This window comes from Myotis myotis, unplaced genomic scaffold (assembly GCF_014108235.1).
Source record: "Myotis myotis isolate mMyoMyo1 unplaced genomic scaffold, mMyoMyo1.p scaffold_m19_p_7, whole genome shotgun sequence".
Lineage (NCBI taxonomy): Eukaryota > Metazoa > Chordata > Mammalia > Chiroptera > Vespertilionidae > Myotis > Myotis myotis.
In genome coordinates, this window is record NW_023416379.1 from 18,200,579 (window position 1) to 18,219,947 (window position 19,369).

General features: G+C 39.8%; 1 protein-coding gene across 2 annotated transcripts; it reads left to right on the plus strand.

The window, feature by feature from the left end:
- Positions 1 to 276: 276 nt before the first annotated feature.
- CUNH6orf58 (chromosome unknown C6orf58 homolog) lies at positions 277 to 12,254 on the plus strand. Of its 2 annotated transcripts, XM_036318145.1 has the most exons (7): positions 277 to 631; positions 2,779 to 2,865; positions 4,465 to 4,517; positions 5,453 to 5,584; positions 6,495 to 6,595; positions 8,329 to 8,567; positions 11,630 to 12,254. In XM_036318145.1, the coding sequence occupies exons 1-7, from the start codon at positions 331 to 333 to the stop codon at positions 11,737 to 11,739; spliced, it is 1,023 nt and encodes a 340-aa protein (XP_036174038.1). In that variant the 5' UTR covers positions 277 to 330; the 3' UTR covers positions 11,740 to 12,254. The 2 variants fall into 2 exon arrangements, with proteins under 2 accessions (XP_036174038.1, XP_036174039.1); XM_036318146.1 differs by lacking the exon at positions 4,465 to 4,517 and having other exon boundaries at positions 5,400 to 5,584.
- Positions 12,255 to 19,369: the final 7,115 nt, after the last annotated feature.

Sequence of the window (19,369 nt, forward strand, 5' to 3'; positions counted from 1 at the left end):
TATATATGTGACTGGGTGTACTTAAAGTAATAGGCATAAAAATAAAAATATGATAGCCGTTTTCTAAGTGTTTAAAATATTTACTCAATCAGGATTAAACTTTTCAATAGCTTTAAAACAATGTTATGTAAACCACAAACTACATTATTAGCATTATTTAACAAGTGAGGTATCCTATTTTCATTGGAAAGGCATTCTTATTTATACTGTATTGTCCACAGTGAAAAGACAGTGTTTCTATATTAGCATGTAAGCCAATGAATACCATGACTTCTTCCTCCATTTGCCAATAAAAGGCCTGCCACAGTCTCAACCCCCTGCTTTGGCATAATGGCTTTCCCTTCTCTTTGGGCCTGCTTACTAATTGGCTGCTTTTCTGTTTCATTAGCAGAAGCATCCAATCTCTCAGATCTGTATCCTCCCTTATGGAAGGAGAGTCCTGGTCAGTTCAGTGACTACAGGGTGAAAAATGGAAAGTACGTTATTAATCCCTGGGTATATCCTGAGAGATTGGGGATGTATAAAATTCTACTGAGCCAGACAGCCAGTTATTTTGAAAAATTTGCACCAGAAAATGAACAAAATATATTATGGGGACTGCCTCTACAGTATGGCTGGCAATATACTACAGGTAAGAATGAATGACTCTTGTTTTCAATCTAATGATCTACCAATATAACCACATAGTAATTGGGAAATGAGACTCTATTTATGTCATATGATGTTTTTTGAATGGATTATTTTATTTTCCCTCCTTCCCACACATAGCCACTATTTTCCCCCTTCTCCTCCTCCTCCATAAGTCCTTCTTTCACGTGTTGCCCATTTTTAGTAGAAACTGCAATAGGCATACAGTGTAGTTGCCAAACACAAAAAGACTTCATTTCTAATCTATTGAGCATTCTGAAAGTATTTATTGAACTTCTACCAGGTGCCAGACTCCATTCTAAACAGTGAGATGAGCTTTACAAACAAAGGTGGTATCAAATTAATTTGAATTCCTTAGAGTTCTAATTATGTTACCTTTGGGGATGATGGCAAATAGTGGCACCTTGTGCATAAGAGATGTTTTTCTGCAAATTATTTATTCCATTTGAAAATAAAGTACATTCAGTGTTCAGTTAGAAGATATGTTTGTGCGAAAGATTCATAAATTAAAGAATATTTTTGTTTTGGCTGACAGAAGAGCTCATGAAAAACAGTGGTGCCTCTTGTCCACTCCATACTGATAACACTACCAGTAAGGAAATTAGTTCAGTTCTTATGGGAAAAAAATATAGGGAGATAATAGTTTATCTGTGGCATGCGGGTCACATGCAGGAGCTACTGAGGTTGGCAAGCCACCCATCTTAGTCAAGGTATATCTTGAGACTCAAATCTACTTCTATTTATCTGCTTTCCCTTAGCATCAAAAAGACCATGGTCCAGGAGAAATCATGAACACAGAGTTCACCATGGGAGGCATGCCAGTTTCAGGGGACTGTAAGCCGTGGTAGTAGGAGGCTACATGGGCTGGTATATTAATGCCTTTTTGCTCTTGCATCACATTCACACATTAGGACCAAGCCTGACTAAACTCACCTGGTGACAAGCTTATATGTGCCCTGCATTTTCTAAGAGCGAAGTGGAGTGTGTGTGTGTGGAGATAATATCTGAGACACCTTCCATGCCAGCAAAGACATTACAACACCATTGGAACAGGAAATATAGCAAAAATTAAACAGAGAACAAATACATAATAACTTCTGTATAAAAGCTAAAAGTGCAAAACTGGAAAGAGAGTGGAGTCATTAGTAATAATTAGTAATGTTATTATTCCCATTTTATAATTAAGGCATAAGTGGGAAGTTATTTAGCAAAGGTGAACTGAATAAATGACAGCAGGGATTTGGTTTGCCTATAGGTCTCTTTTAATCTGTGTGCCTATTACCGCCCTCATTTTGAAGGGAAGAAGAGAAGGAACTAGAAGAGAGAATAATTACAAAAGTAAATAATATTCAAGACAGGTAATTCAAAAGTACAAAATTGTAGTAATAAAAAAAAATCGGTTCAGAGAAGAGAAATGAAGGATAAAGAGTGATAGGAAGAGGAATACTAGTCATCAGAAGATACGTGTTTAAACAGTCAGATGGCTGCCAGCTGGGAGGGTGTTTGGGGGGTTGGTATAGGGAGTGAAGGGATTAAGAAATACAAATTGGCCCTGGCAGGTGGTGCTCAGTGGTTAGAATATTAGCCCAAACATCAAAGGGTCTCAGGTTAGGTTGATGGTCAGGGGCATGTACCTGGGTTGCAGGTTCAATCTCTGGCCCAGGTTGGGGCATGTGCAGAAGGCAACCTATCGATGTGTCTGTCCCCTCACATCGATCTCTCTCTCTCTCCCCACCTTCCTTTTACTCTAAAAAAAATATTGATGGAAAAATATCCTTGGGTGAGGATTAACAACAAAAAAAGAAGTACAAATGGGCAGTTATAAGGTAGTCACTGGGAAGTAAAGTACAGCATAGGGAATATGTAGTCAGTAATGTTGTAATAACTATGTACAGTGTCAGCTGGATACTAGACTTACAGGGCGGATCACTTCTTAAGTTATATAAATGTATAACCACTATATTATACACCGGAAGCTAATATACTACTATCAACTGTAATTGAAAAACAAAAATAATTAATTAAAAAGATAAATGTGTATCTTTACCAAAAAAAAAAAAAAAAAAGCGCACCTAATTCAGTGACAGTTTCAAAATGTGCCTAATAATTTGTGTATCTCCTTTCTACTAGGCAGGTTAGCGGATCCCAGCCAGAGGACAGACTGTGGCTATAATTCTGGAGATCGTTTGTGCATTTCTGAGGACAGTTGGTGGGCTGGTAAGTTCATTTAAATAGCAAAATAGGTAATAGTCCCCCCCCCCCCCCGAAAACCTCCCCACAAAAACAACAACCCCGTATTCAACATAACATTCTAGGGACAGAGACAAAACAAAAGTATTACTATTTCTTTATTAAAATAAATCTACTTCATCATGTATCCTGTGGCCTGTATGCCACATTCTAGGATGTAACAGCCACAAGTTATGATTCCTTAGGACATATTCTGCTTTTCACAGAAGGACTGACACAAGGAACTTCAAAGGACGATGGCCTGACAGACCAGCATTGGCATTTAGGTGGGAGGTCCTGCTAGTGACAGGGAAATGAGAGGACAAGAAAATGATCCCTTTTCTTATTTTGCTCAGAGCAAGTGTGTAGCTTCTAAACCCGTAAATAGAGATTCATCTACCACAAATCATTTTATCAAGCAGGAATCTAAGGCTTCAGTCAGATACTGAATACAAAAATAATCAGAAGGTATTTTCTAATTCTTCAGTTTTATTCTGTGTTTTGCAATTAGTTTATACACAATTAGTTTGCACGCAATTTCTTAAAGCTATTTCTCAATAATTAGAAACAAGATCTCACTAAAGTTCACTTTTCTGGAGTGACACACATCATATAAACCTTTACATATTTTTTCAAAAATGACATGGATTGGTTCTTCTCAAAGACCCACATAGAATCAAGGCCACAGGTCTAGAATCAAGTCCCTGCCCCACTCTGCCTCCCTGCCCTCTCACCCTCCTACCCCCTCATCCACGCCAACCAATACATGGCTTTTATTGCATCTTTAAAATATCACATTAAGCCTGAGGAATCATCCGAATCTTGCTATTGCTGTAGCTGGAATACTAAGATCTTGCTCATCAGCCTGCTGAACTGGTCCTTTTTCAGAAACATAGACACTATCCAACATGTTTCTGATATCCTTGTTTTTAACTGTTGTGGCTTGCTGAATCAAAGCAGCTGAATTTGATTAAAGTTCAATGTTGTTTCCTTGAAGAATTAACTCATCTTTCTGGGCTTGAAATACTGAAAAAGACATGCCTGGCCTCATCTGAACCCTGCAAATGTCCTTTTCATCCAAGAAATTTCTGATTTCAACAAGGGAACTATTATGAATTAACGGTGTTCATGGGGGAAGTGAGCATACACAGACCTCGCCTTGTAACGGAAGCCCAGCGACACACCCTTGATCATGTTCTGTACATGGCCGCAGCCTGCTGCTTTCTATTTCCACACCGTTTGTCAACCCGGAGCTGCTTCTTTTTCTTTCCAAGGAGACTGAGTTCTATCTACAGTGATGTGATTGAAGTGCCTCTGGGGCCTTTATGAAAATAACTGTGCTTTCTTTCAGAGTGATGTCAACAGTTTTGTAATGCCGACAGTCTGATTACTGACAATGGTCTTCATCCTCTCAGTAGATGTGGCAAAAGAGCTAGATCAAGTTTTTTTTTTCATATTTACTTAGTAGTTTGAAGTATCAGCCTGCTATAGTGGGTGTGGGACTTAATGGTTTACAGATTTACTTAAAAATATCCTTGATCACATTTGTTAGTGCTTGTGGTGATAATAGGTATTTTGCTCTTACAGACATGAATTACTTTCTCTCCGCATTGCCCTTCCTTGCTGCGGTTGGCTCTGACATAATGCATTCACAAATGGATATGTATGATGAAAAATTTTCTGCATCACCAGTGGGAATCAGTATAGGCTTTACAGCCAACTATATTATAATATCTAAATCTGCTGAAGTACGTTATATGCAGAGAGAAAAACAACTTAATTCATTGTTAATTTAATTATCCAAAGATCTATTGTCAACACTTAATCCAACATTTTTAAAAAATATATATTTTATTGATTTTTTACAGAGAGAAAGGGAGAGGGATAGAGAGTTAGAAACATCGATCAGCTGCCTCCTGCACACTCCCTACTGGGTATGTGCCTGCAACCAAGGTACATGCCCTTGACCGGAATCAAACCTGGGACCCTTCAGTCCGCAGGCCTATGCTCTATCTACTGAGCCAAACCGGTTAGGTCCAACATTTTTACTTTAAAGACCTAATGTAATGTAAGGACTTTGTAATGTCATGGTTGCTCATTGAACTTGCTTAAACAAAATATCAATACTATAACCACATTAAAATATTTTAGAAAAAAGTCACATTTCATGGCAAAACCTCAGTTAAAAGTGTTGTATTATTCTGTGCACAAGTAGATACCTACTTCCTTATATACTTACTGCTTTGAAAAGAAAATATTACCGAATCCATTAAAATGATGTTTTGTTTTAAAACATTATAGTCAACTACATTAACTTATATTTAAGATTGTAGAGATATTAACAGAAGCATATTAAAGTTAGATATATAATTCCTACTGAGAATTTCAATTTTTTTTTCACTGACTTTTAATATATTGCTGGATCTGTGAGTTTTTGCTTAATGGTTTACAGATTTACTTAAAAATATCCTTGATCACATTTGTTAGTGCTTGTGGTGATAATAGGTATTTTGCTCTTACAGACATGAATTACTTTCTCTCCACATTGCCCTTCCTTGCTGCGGTTGGCTCTGACATAATGGGGATATCATCAGACCAAGTCATACTTTTGCCACCACCCAAGGATCAAACAAAGTTTTGTCTTAATGTTTCTACTTGTCAGTCATCCTTCCCTAAGACAATGAGAAAGTGGAATGTCTTCTACCAGGTTCCATTTGATATTTGTAATTTATTCTCCTAAGAGGTGGTAAATAAGATTTTTTTTTTTGTAAAATGCTTTTGTTTAGGTTTTTGTGTGCATAATACAATATTTTCCTCAGTATTACAATGTAAATTTTTATGCAAGTTATATTATTATTATTACACTGCAGCAGGACATTACATGCCATTAACATCCTCTGACTCAATAAAGTATTAACACGAAATCTATCCACTCATCTCACCCTAAAAAAAATTATATGTAAATGTGAGAGCACCCAGGATATAACACTGAATGAAATTATTCTGGTTAATTGAACCTTTAAATCAAACATGGGATAACTCGTGAGAGAAATATGATTATAGAGCTGTTTTTAGAGCAGTCAACTTATTTAAACTGCATTAATAAATGACCACATGTAGGTAGAACTAACAATTATGGGGCAATTAAAATAAAATATTCAATGAGCAATATAAAATACATTGGTGAAGCATAGACATGGACCAAGATCAGTGCTAAAAACATAGATTTCCTAGCTCTACAGTTTTAGTTCGTTATTTTAGATAAGTTTAAATTAAATATTCTAATAATATTTTCCTTTTCTTAATCTTAAACTTTTGTTATAATTTCAAGTATGGTAGCAGAGAAAAAAATGATAAAAATAAAGTATTGATTGCTAGGAAAATATTTGTACTTCATTTCTTATAAATGTATTCAATATTACCACAAATAATTGGTAATTACTATAGTCTTTCCAGAGTGTTAGTCACTGATGGCTTACACAAAATAATTCTTAGAAACAAAGTTCTCCTTTGATGTAGACTATTGTTAAATTGTAAATTTGAACAAGATGAAATTGTAGGGAAATAAATTGTTATATTTTTCTCAAATATGAATTAATTTCTCCTCTTTACTATAGCATTTGCAGTTACCTTCTAGTAGCTTTGAGGACTTATTGACGTACTTATGGGCTGCACATGAATCATCCTTGGAAGATGCTTACAAACTATTTGAAGATAGGTAAGATTGGACCCCAAATAATTTTTATTTAATATGGCAAATAATTTGGGGGTTTATTTATGTTTTTATATTCTTCTTCTAACATAACTGTCAATCTTCCTATTAAATAACATATCTAATAATCGGGGTATTGAATGATGAGGTGTTTATATTTTAGTATGGTCAGGCTCAAAAAGTGTTTTATGAAGAAAGGGCAAAAATTTGAGAATATCTCATACCAAAAAACCAACACATAGAACTTACAACCAATTTCTCTCTATTTAAGAAAAAGACATTTTATTCGTTATTTTGATTGCAGACATATAATATGACTAGAGGACCGGTGCATGAAATTTGTATATGGGTAGGGTCCCTAAGCCTGGCCAGTGATCAGGGCTGATCAGGACCAATCAGGGCCTTCAGGCTGCTGGCCGGGGCCTTCCTTCATTCCACGCTGCCCCCTGGTGGTCAGTGCATATCATAGCAAGCGATCGAACTCCCAGTCTCCCCGTTGAACTCCTGAGGGGACAATTTGCATATTAGGCTTTTATATATATAAACTAGAGGCCCGATGCACAAAATTTGTGCAAGGGCCTTGGCCCTCGCCCCCACCCACCACCGAAACTGGGGGCCTCTGCTGCCTCTGCCTCGGCCCCACCCGCTGTGGTTTTGTCCAGAAGGACATCCAGAAGGACATCCAGTCTAATTAGCATATTACGCTTTTATTATTATAGATAGGGGCATACTTGGGTGAAAAACCAGTATCAGGGTTAGCACACTTGAAAGAAAATGTAGCACAGCAGGGAGCAGACAGCATTTCAAGAAGAATGAGTCTGTTAAAAAATTGCAAGTTGTTCAGCATGCTTAGATGGCTATTGAGAACAGGAACCATGAATTATAGAGTTATAAAATAATTTCTACACCCTTAACCTCACCACTGTGATAATTGTCCCCCAAATATATGAGAGTTTGGTTTCCCAGAAGACTGTGTCCTATAGGAAAAGCCCATGTATTTAGAAAATTGGACAAGAAAAGCACACACATATTTCCCTGGGATGCTCAGTATTTCGGGGGTCTCCTAACTTCTGGAAACCAATAGTGACAAAGGATGCATGAATCTAGCAAAACCACTGCCTTCGAATCTTTGATTTTTATCTGCCCATTTCTAAAGAGTATTACTTAGTAATTGTCTAATATTTAGTTATTATATAATATGCAAAGATAAGGTATCTTTTTAAAAGTGATAAAACTCAAAATAAAATATAAAAACCTAATTGGATGCCCCTTTACAAATTTAAAATTTTAACTGCCTTTATTTGTATTTTCAAAGGTAAGTACTCAGGCCCTAGCTGGTTTGGCTCAGCAGATAGAGGGTAGTCTCATGGACTGAAGGGTCCTGGATTTGATTTCAGTCAAGAGCATGTAACTCAGTTGTAAGCTCAATACCACATGTGGGAGACAACCAACAAATGTGTCTCTCTCACATCGATGTTTCTCTCTGTTTCTCCCCGTCCCTTCTACTCTCTAAAAAGCAATGGAAAAAATATCCTTGGGTGAGGGTTAAAAAAAAACCATACAATAAAAAACAACAACAAAAAACACCCACAAAGGTAGGAACTCAGGCCATCACATTCTAAAATTAAGATCTACATTCTTTGTTTGTTGACAGAAGATGAATTTTTTTCTAGAAAACACTGAGTCTGAAATTCTTAGTGGACTAATTATAATTATACATGTGTCCACTTGTCTTTTAGGTTGCAAGACTATTCTAAACCAGAAGTAGATTTTGAAAAAAGTTGGTCTGTGGCTGTGAGATATATAGCTGCAGCCAAGTTTCCGACAACCTTGATTAGAACACATGAATTCCAGAAGTGTCTGCCACCACAAATGCTTGTCAATGGGGACAAAGCCCCCTACATCAGTGACTTTACTAAACTTCAGAACATAGTTCTGCTTGGTTTAAATATTCTTCATGATGTGGATAACGCTACAGGTAAGGGCCTTATTAAAAATACCTTAAACAAGCCCTAGCTGGTTTGGCTCAGTGGATAGAGTGTAGGCCTGTGGACTGAAGGGTCCTGGGTTCGATTTTGGTCAAGGGCATATGCCCAGGTTGCTGCCTTGATTCCTGGTAGGGGGCGTGCAGGAGGCAGTTGATCAATGATTCTCTCTCATTATTGATGTTTCTATCTCTCTCTCCCTCTCCTTTCCTCTCTGAAATCAATAAAAATAGCCCTAACTGGTTTGGCTCAGTGGATAGAGCATCGACTTGCAGACTGAAAGGTCTCAGGTTAGATTCTGGTCAAGGGCATGTACCTTGGTTGAGGGCACGTCCCCAGTAAGAGGTGTGCAGGAGGCAGCTGATCGATGTTTCTCTCTCATTGATGTTTCCAACTCTCTATCTCTCTCCCTTCCTCTCTGTAAAAAATCAATAAAATATATTTAAAATATTAATAAAAATAAAAACTTATTTTAAAAAATACCTTAAACAAAATCAACATAACATTGAGTTGTAATGAAATAAATAATGATTATATCACACTAGAGGCCCAGTGCATGAAATTAGTGCACAGGTAGGGTCTTTAGACCTGCCTAGCAATCAGGGCTGATCAGGGCCTTCTGGCTGCTGGCCGGGGCTTTCCTTCACTTTGCGCCACCCCCTGGTGGTCAGCGCATGTCATAGCGAGTGATTGAACTCCCTGTCTCCTGGCTGAACTCTTGAGGAGACAATTTGCATATTAGGCTTTTATACATATAGATACTTTCAAAGAAAGTCGTGCTTTCCTATGGGTATCCATGTTACACATTTAAAAATATATATATATTTTTATTGATTTCAGAGAGGAAGGGAGAGGGAGAAAGAGATAGAAACATGAATGATGAGACAGAATCATCGATCGGTTGCCTCCTGCACACCTCTCACTAGGGATTGAGCCTGAAACCTGGGAATATGCCCTTGACCGGAATCGAACTCAGGACCCTTCAGTCCACAGACTGAAGCTCTATCCACTGAGCCAAACCAACAAGGGCTTCATGTTACACATTTTGATCCTCCCACTCATGATCTGTCCTTATTGACCATGAAGCCACCAGACTATCTCAAGCCCATGTTTTTAAATCTATAACCCATATTCTGTCTTTCTTTCCTTATACATGGCTCTTCAATTTAGAATGAAATAAAGGACATCAAAATAAATTCTGCTGTGATTAATGGACTTAAGTAAGCTCCCACCATCCAGTCTTACTAATCATGGATGAAGCACTCTGCTCCATTTCCTCACCTGTAGGGTTTCTGAGTAGAGTGAATTGGTAATTGTATGTTTGGATAACCATAGTATCCCAAATTTCCAGATATGCTCTTATGCAGTGAACCAAGCTTAAAACAATTTAAAAAATTGATATTTTTAAAACAAACAAAACAAAATAAAAAATCTGAAAGATATAAAAACATAATAAACACAAATACGTTAAATATATGATTTGAAATCTTATTTGCATTACTTAGAGTAACAAATATACCCAAATATTTTAGGGGCTTTACGTAATTGGAGTTTTTTGCTCCAGTAATGGTGCCATATTTCACTGATAAAAAAAACAGGGGCTTCATAAGTTTAAGTAATTCCCCAGATGGTGAATGACCCAGTAAGTTTGCATCCTGGCAGTATTATTTTAAAGCCTGTGCTTTCCCCCTTAACAAATCATCCTGTGTTCAGAAATCCGTGCTCCAGGATAGTTTGGAATGTGGTATTAACACTTTGCTCTTGTTGGATGAATCAGGGTGAGACTTGATAACTCAGTGTTACCAAATCTAAAAATTTCAAACTAGCTTAACTTCTTCACTAGTCTAGATACAAAGAAGAGAAAAAGTGCTTTCTCAGGTCTTAGGACATTAATAGATTAGCCAACTGAGAAACATGAAACCAAATGCTCTCACCCACCAATCAAGTAATATGCTACAACTACGTGGAGAAGAGTAAAGGATGTTTATGAAAAGTAAATGGACATTAAGCATTACCCTCCTTTCCCCAGAGTCTAGGAAGATACTTTCAAACTGCCGCCTTTTGAACATTAACAGATCTAACCTGAAATATGTTTTAGTTTCAATCATCATTTTAAAAAATCTATTTTACTATTTTCTTACAACACATTTTAATTGCTATACCTTTTACTTATTTTTAAAAGTACATCTAAGTATATGTATATTCAATGTTTAAAAGTCTAAGTGTATAAACACATGAAATGAAAATAAAAATCTTCATCATCTCTCCTCAATCACATCTCTTAGTCTTTCACCTATTTTTTAACATAGTTTTTCGTGCAAATTTCTAGGATTTTTTAATACATCAAACAGTGCAAATAAATGAATAAATAAAACCTGTGCAGTTTGTACAAATGAAATCACACTCACTGCTCTGCACTATACTTTTTCAATTGAAAATTTTTCTTGGAGCTTTTCCTGTATCAGAAGGTGTTAATCAAACAATTTTCTTTAGAGGATATGTAGTGTTTTATTTAATAAATTATACTTGTAGAGATTATTTTATGTTATAAGCTATTGGCAATATAACAACAAAGGCATTTTATACATACTTTTTGGGCACAATTTATTATCTTACCAATACATTTTTAGAAAGGAAATGAATTAAAATCAATGGGCCATATATTGCCAACTGGTACTCAAAAAAGTTTTCAGGACTTTACATTTTTGTCATAAAACTATGAATTAAGGTTCTTGTTTTTCTCCAACCCACTACCAAATAATAATTTCTATAATTTGTGTTAGTTTATTATGTAGAAAATGTTGCTTAACTATTATATGAATTTATAGTCTTTGAATGTGTTTATACACTTTACCCAGTTTTCTATGGAGTTGCTTAATTTTTCTTATTGATTTTTATATGAAGAGCTGGTCAGTTAATTTTAAAAACATATGTGTACAATTATCATGTAATGAACATATAATATTTGTATGTAAAACACATATAATTTTATTTAAAATAAACATTTCAATAATTGGGCTTAAACTTACATGTAAAAATTTTATATCTTTGCCAGGGTCATTCTCTTTGACTGTATGGAAAATTTTAATGAAGACAGAAGGTGCAAGAAAACTAGTTCTAGAGCTTTCAGAAATAGTTCTTGAAATCTTTAATCTAAAATTCTGAAAATAATGAATCAACAATAAAAGTTTCTAATTTGGGGGGCAATAGAAATTTCAAAATTTAACACGATTATAACCAGGATAGTTTTCTTGATTCTGTTGTTTTTTATTTATGCTGATTTGTTAGAATTTTGTCCATGCATACCTAATTTTATTTTTTTTTTAGAGTTAGTATATAAAAAGAAGGAGGCTTTGTGAGGCTCTCCTACGGTTTCTGGTGGGAGTTATTATTATTATTTTTTTTATCATCTAAAGTTTTACATATGTCTTCTTTTACCCCAATTGACCCCCCCCCCAAGCCATTCCCACCCCAGGCAAACCCCCACTGCCCCAGTGTCTGTGTCCATTGGTTATGCTAATACATGCATACCTAATTTTAAATTCAAATTAATGTTATGATTATTTTGTTTAATTAATAATTCTTAATTTTTAATTCATCAATATATGTTTAGCCTTTAAAGAGGATTGTATTAAACTATTATAAATCACTGAGAAATTAATAAACAGACATTCAACTCACATGGCTCTTTTGTTATTAACATATGTAACCTAATTTTATGAAATTTAGGTTAATATCTTGCTGATTTATAACCAAAATCCAGAAATTTGAAAAATCCTATCTATTAAAATTTTAAAACTCATAAAACTGAACTGGCCAGTAGAATACCTAAGTTGTCATTTTTGTGTGTGCATTTTTACTGATCATAAGTTTATAGCAATTGTATAATAAGTTTCCTCTCCATGGTCCACATGTAATAATGAATGTTCAAGGAGAGAATGCACTGGCAGGAAGTGGTGACATCCAAAGCTGACATGAAGCTTTCATATGAGGATTTCCCAGGGCTTTATCAGACTAATTCTACCCACCACTAACTGTTAAAAATTAGATAAATTGGTTTGAATAATATGGTCACTGGAATAGGAAAGGCATAGTTTAAATCCCAGCTCTATTGCTTCCCCATGTGAACTTGGGCAATTCTTGTAGTCCCCTCTACGCTTCAGTTATTGTTAAAATGAAGATTATAATTTAAATAAAATAAAAACATACTTATCAAGTGGCTGAAACTCTTCCCAATGAATAGGATGCATTTACAAAAGTCAGCAGTTGTTACAATAATTGTGCTGAGAGATGGATAACACATGTTGTATTGTTGGGGCAGTAAAAACATCTTTGATGATCCAAGACCATGAACACGTTTTTAATTAATCCAAAAACACATGAAAGATTTTCTGTTAGCTGTATATAACAGGGGCAGTGGGGTAAACAGCCTCCCACTGTAATTACACATCTATAACATGTCTATACAAAACCAAATTCTTAAACTACTTGAAGACAGATGATGCTAAATTGGCAAAACCGCTCTCAGTAAAAAGAGAAAAATCAACAAATAGCAGTGCCCCCGTAATACAGATTTGGATCCCATTCTGATATCGGGAAGAGGAAAATCCCCCCCCCCCACCCGCCCCCATCTTAGTTCTTACTGCTGGACTGGTAATCCTATCTAATAAAAGAGAAACATGCAAATTGACCATAACCCCAACACCCTTCCCCCCATTGGCTAATCAGCAGGATATGCAAATTAACTTCCAACCAAGATGGCGGCTGCCATCCACGCAGCTGAAGTGAACAGGAGGCTTGCTTGCTTTTCCAGTGACGGAGGAAGCCAACGTTCCCGGCCTGCTGCTGCCAGCCTCTGAGCTGCACTCTAAGCTACTATGTTGCAATTATAGAATCTAAACAAGCTCCAGAGACCTGCTTTCAGCCAGCTTTGGCCTCAGAGCTTAGAGCTGCAGTGATGACAACAGAGTTTCAATTATAGAAGCCAAACAGACTCAGAACCTGCTTTCAACCCTCAGAGCTGGAGCCAGCTCTCAGCTCCAGTGACAGCTGTAGAAGGTAAATAAATTCCAGAATAAAGAAAAAAAGGAGAGGCTGGGAGCTTAAGTTGCCCTCCAGCCTAAAAATGGCTCTCAGGCCCTCACCCAGGCTGGCCATGCACCCCAGCGGGACCCCCACCCTGATCCGGGACACTTTCAGGGCAAACTAGCTGGCCCCCACCCGTGCACCAGGCCTCTATCCTATACTACAGGCAGGGAGGGACAGTGCGAGCTGCCATCCGGGCCCCATGTGCAGCCTTGGGCAGCGGGGCATAAGCCCTGCCCCCAGCCAGGACCCCTGTGTGCCACCTGAGCCCCCAGCCAGGACCCCCATGCTGCCTAAGCCCCACACTGCTAAGCCCCACCCCCAGCCTGGACCCTATGACTATTGGAGAGCAGGAAAATGCCACTGGGCCCTGGGTTGCTGTGGTGATCTGGCCATCGGTAAGTAGAAAAGTGCGGCCTGTAGGCAGCCCCCAGCTGCGCCTGATCCAGGAGCAGGAAAGCAAGCCCGGCCTGAGGGCAGCCCCCAGCTGCGCCTTCTCCTCAGTCACCATGGTGATCCGGGAGCAGGAAAGCAAGTCTGGCCTGCAGGTAGCCCCAAGCTGGACCTGAAATGGGAGCAGGAAATCCCGGCCTGTGGGCAGCCCCCAGCTGGGCCTTCTCCCCAGTCGCCATGGGGATCCGGGAGCAGGAGAGCAAGCCCAGCCTGCGGGCAGCTCCAAGCTGGGCCTGCTCCCCAGTTGCCATGGAGACCTGGGAGCGGGAAAGCCCAGCTTGCAAGCAGCACCCCCATCCTGCCCATAGCTCAAGGGAGAGTACAACATGCAGTGGAGGCCAGGAGCTTGAGAGATCAACACAGAGGGGCTCCTGCTCCAAGCCTCCATGGTGTGGCTGGAGGCAGGCCCCCAGCAGACACACACACACACACACACACACACACACAGTGCCTGCTCTGAGCCTCCACTGTGGCTGGGGGCAGACCCCCAGTGGGGACACACACACACACACACATGGCCACTGCTTTGAGCCTATGTGGTGCGGCTGGGGGCAGGCCCTAGCAGACAGACAGACACACACACACACACACACACACACACACACACACACGACACCTGCTCCGAGCCTCTGCTGCCAGACTGTGGCCATCAGTAGGACATCCACTGAGGGCTCCTGGACTGTGAGAGGGGCAGGCTGGGCTGAGGGAACCCCACCCCGCAGTGCACAAATTTTGTGCACTGGGCCTCTAGTTAAATAATAAAATCTACACAAGACTAGATTCGCAGAAGGGGGAAAAGTCAATTTAAGCTGTGTGCACAGAAGAATCACAATGTGAAATGATACTCAGATCATAAAACAAGGCTCAAAAAAATGGTCAAACTAGGTACCCTTTTTATACTTTTTAGACAAAGAAACAATACATTTGTGAGAAATTGACAAGACAAAGAAGTTAGCCAGCAAATTAGTGAAGGTGTTACAAGGTTTATTTATACAGGTTTTTTTAAAAAATATATTTCATTGCTTTTTTACAGAGAGGAAGGGAGAGAGATAGAGAGTTAGAAGCATCAATGAGAGAGAAACATCGATCAGCTGCCTCCTGCACATCTCCTACTGGGGATGTGCCCGCAACCCAGTTCCATTCCCTTGACCGGAATCGAACCTGGGACCTTTCAGTCCGCAGGCCGACACTCTATCCACTGAGCCAAACCAGTTTTGGCTATACAGGTTTTTTAACTCTGGATTTTATAACTTGAGAAATGGTCATCTCTCAGCCCTTAGGAGCAGGGAGAGCACCTATCACAGGGAGATTTATTTCCTGAATTTAGAGAGAGACAGAGGAGAGTCAGAGAACTGCTCCCACTCCTGCACATCCCAAATCATTTTAGTTTGAAATAATTAGTATGCTTTTGTGATATACCTTGGGGAGTTGTCCCTGGGCCCCAAAACTGGAAAGCAAAAGTCGACCAAGAAAACCTGTCAGGTAGATTGAGGAGGGTGGACACTAGCAGAAAAATTATCATGAAGCAAAAGAAAACTGTAAGCCTTCACTCTAAACAGAGTTAAGTATTCTCAAACAAGACTTTGAGGATATAAAACCCAACTGGAATTAAATATAAAAAAATGAAGAATAGAGATGAATTGAAAAAAAATGGAGAACTGAAAAAAAACTTAATAAAATCAAGAAACAGATAAAAAAAATAGTTAATAAAACTGAAGAAATAAATAGATGAAAAACACAAAATCATCTCAGAAATGAAAAGCTGAGTTGCCTAAGGGAGGGCAAACTCAAATGAAATTTTAAAAGTTTGATTAACATAACCATGAGTAGATAACAGCTCAGATAGTTCTGAAGAATGGAATAGAAAGTTCATACCTAGACCAAATACATATGAAAGCATAGTACATGACAAATATGGAATCCCATGTCATTAGAATAGAGAGTGACTTGTTAATAAATGCTGCAGGGAAAAGGTAAAATAAGAAAAATTAAGTAGTCAGTTGGAAAAAGATTTTTAAAAAGTTAATTTCTCATACACCATGCAAAACAAACTCTGACTGAATTAGCAATCCACACTAATAAAAGAGAAAGATGCAAATTGACAGTACCTTTGAGATGGCCACCAGCCAATCAGGAGTGAATATGCAAATTAACCTAACAAAGATGGCAGGTTAATTTGCATACGCAGGTGCCGAGCGGCAGGGGGGGGGCGGGACACTTGCATTGTCTCCATGGCGACGATGCAGGCATTCCACAGCACCCCAGCTGCTCTGGGCCTCTGGGCAGCGTGGGAAGGCAGCAAGGTGGCTCCAGCAGGAGCAAAGGCAGTGCCAGCAGCCAGGGGAAGGAAGGCCCATTCTTGCACGAATCTTTGTTCATTGGGCCTCTAGTTTACAATAATAAATGCATAATATGCTAATTAGACTGGACGACCTAATGGATAACCATCGGGATGAGGCTGGGGCTGTGAGGGCCGAGCCCCTTGCATGAATTTCGTGCATTGGACCTCTAGTCTAGATATAAAGAAATGAAGCCATAGATACGCAAGAGGAAAAATTGGGTGAAAAACCTATTAAACTTTGGTGGAGGCATAGGCTTTTTAACTTTATTGTCTGAATGCAATAAAAATGATTTGTCAACCTAACAATTGAAAATGTTTGCAAGACAAAACCAGCAAAATGAAGTTAAAATGCAATTTACATAGAAGAAAAGATTCCTAACATATATTATTGACAAAGAGCAAATAGTATATATTTTTTATTTTATTTAAAACTAGAGGCCTGGTGCACAAAAATTTGTGCACTGCGGGGGTGGGGGGGGGAATCCCTCAGCCTGGCCTGTGCCCTCTCGCAGTCTGGGACTCCTTAGAGGATGACCACCTGCTGGCTTAGGCCCACTTCTTGGGGAATTGGGCCTAAGCTGGCAGTCAGACATCCCTCTGGCTGCCCAGGAGCTCTTGGGGGATATCCACTTGCCAGTGGGGAGCAGGCCTAAGCTTCAGTCGGACATCCTTAGCACTGCTGAGGAGGTGGGAGAGGCTCCCACTACCATCACTGTACTGGCAGCTGGCAGCCTGACTTGTGGCTGAGCAGAGCTCCCCCTGTGAGAGTGCATTGACCACCAGGGGGCAGCTCCTGCATTGAGCGTCTGCCCCCTGGTTGTCAGTGTGTGTCATAGTGACCAGTCATTCCCAGTTGTTCTGCTGTTAGGGTCAATTTGCATATTACCCTTTTATTATATAGGGTAGAGGCCTGGTGCATGGTTGGGGGCTGGCTGGTTTGCCCTGAAAGGTGTCTTGGATCAGGGTGGAGGTCCCACTGGGGTGCCTGGCCAGCCTGGGTGAGGGCCTGAGGGCCGTTTTAAGGCTGACCCCAACCCCTTCAGGGAGGGGGGTCCTGCTAGGGTGCCTGGCCAGCCTGGGTGAGGGGCTGATGGCTGTTTGAAGGCTGGCCAAGCCCCCCAGTGGGGACCCTCACCCCATGAGGGTGTGGCCATCTTGGGTGAGAGGCTGATGGCTGTTTTCAGGCTGGCCACAGCCCCCAGCCACCCAAGCTTCCAGTGGAGGCAGGCTGGAAGCAGGTATCTGGGATTTATTTATCTTCTATAATTGAAACTTTGTTGCCTTCAGCGGAGGCCACAGTCGGCCAGGGCAGGTGGGAAGCTTGGCTTCCTCCATCGCTGGGGCAACCAAGCTTCCTGCTTGCTCCAGTTCCGTGGCTGCCGGCCGCAATCTTAGTTGGATTTATTTGCATATAGTCACTCTGCTTGGCTAGTGGACATGGTTTGGGGCATAGCAGAGGTGCAGTCAATTTGCATGTTTCTCTTTTATTAGATTAGATTCACAAAAGTGAATTGGCTGTATTAAGCACAGTAAAAGAAGTGGCATTTCATAGACACTCAATACTGTGACCTTTTGAGAAATGGAAAATGTGTAAGTGTGTAAAAAAGCCATAATTTGAACAAAATGAGCAAAAAATGGAAATGTGTAAGAAAGCCATAATCTGAACTGTACACTAAATAGCAGAGAAGTGATTGTGTGCTGCTCCAAATTAATTTAGGGTATGTCCATTCTGTGTCTAAAGGAGTCACAAAACTAGTGCGTTGTCAGGTTTTAGCTGGCCCTATCCCCCTTGCTACATCTGCAATTTAGGGCTCTGCTTCCTAAATGTCACATTGGCGTAATGGAATCTCAGGACCTTACATTTTTTCCCACTGAGACAAGAAGGGGAGTGAGAATGAGATCTAGAGTGAGAGCCACACACACACAAAAATATTCTGAAGGGATTAATTTCTTTAGGTATTTTCCCTAGAAACAGGTATCCTGAATTTGCTTTAGTCTGGTATTTCTGAGGGTATAAATACCTGGAAAAAACAAATGCTTATTCAATTAGCTTGTAGAGATTGCAATCAAAACCTTTATAAATTAATGAAGTAAAGTCATACCACTCACCTACACTGCAAAACTATTGAAATCCCCCAGTAGCAGAAAGTCTGGGAGAGCTAAGCCCTCTAAACTTGGAGTAGGACTGAAGTGGCGGCTTTCAGAGGTAACATCCATTTACAGAGCACGTGGCATTTCTGGTAAGGTGTGTTCCTTCAAGATACTTCTTAGTCCTAATGAACCATCAGCTTTTTACATATTAACTCCATATTTACCTTTTGGGTTCCTTGCATTTTTTCCTCTTTTGGTGTTATACCCGCCTACTGTGAGAATTCGACCTGGACAGATTATGGGTAAGGACTTAAAGTGCTGGCTTACACTTTGGAGTGGATAGGATGAGTGACCACCTGGATTAGTAAGAGTTCCTGTGGTCAAAGTGATGAGAACTCAGATCAAACTATCTGGGGCAAAAAGGAGTATTTACTGGAGGATGCCTTGTTGTCAGGTGTGATTAAAGAAGTGTGACTAGTGAACCTCTGGGAGGGCAGGGCTGTCACAGGCTCCAGGAACAGCAGGAACCGGAGCAGGACCACGGTCAGGCCTCTCTGTCTCAGCCCTTTATCTCTGCTCCTCTGCTTTTCAGCTTCATTTCTCCTACCTGAGGAGGCCAGCTTCCCATGCTACTTGCCCAGCAGCTGCAACTCACACCTTGCTGCAACCCACACCTTGCTGCTCCCACTACCAGGGAGGCACTGGCTGGCCTTTGCGGATTCTAGGTTGGGAAATAAATCAACAACCCCGGGGAAGGATTCAGAGTCAGTCTGTTCAGGCCGGAGGCTCACCCTTGGTGTATTCAGACAAAGCCAAGAGGTTGCC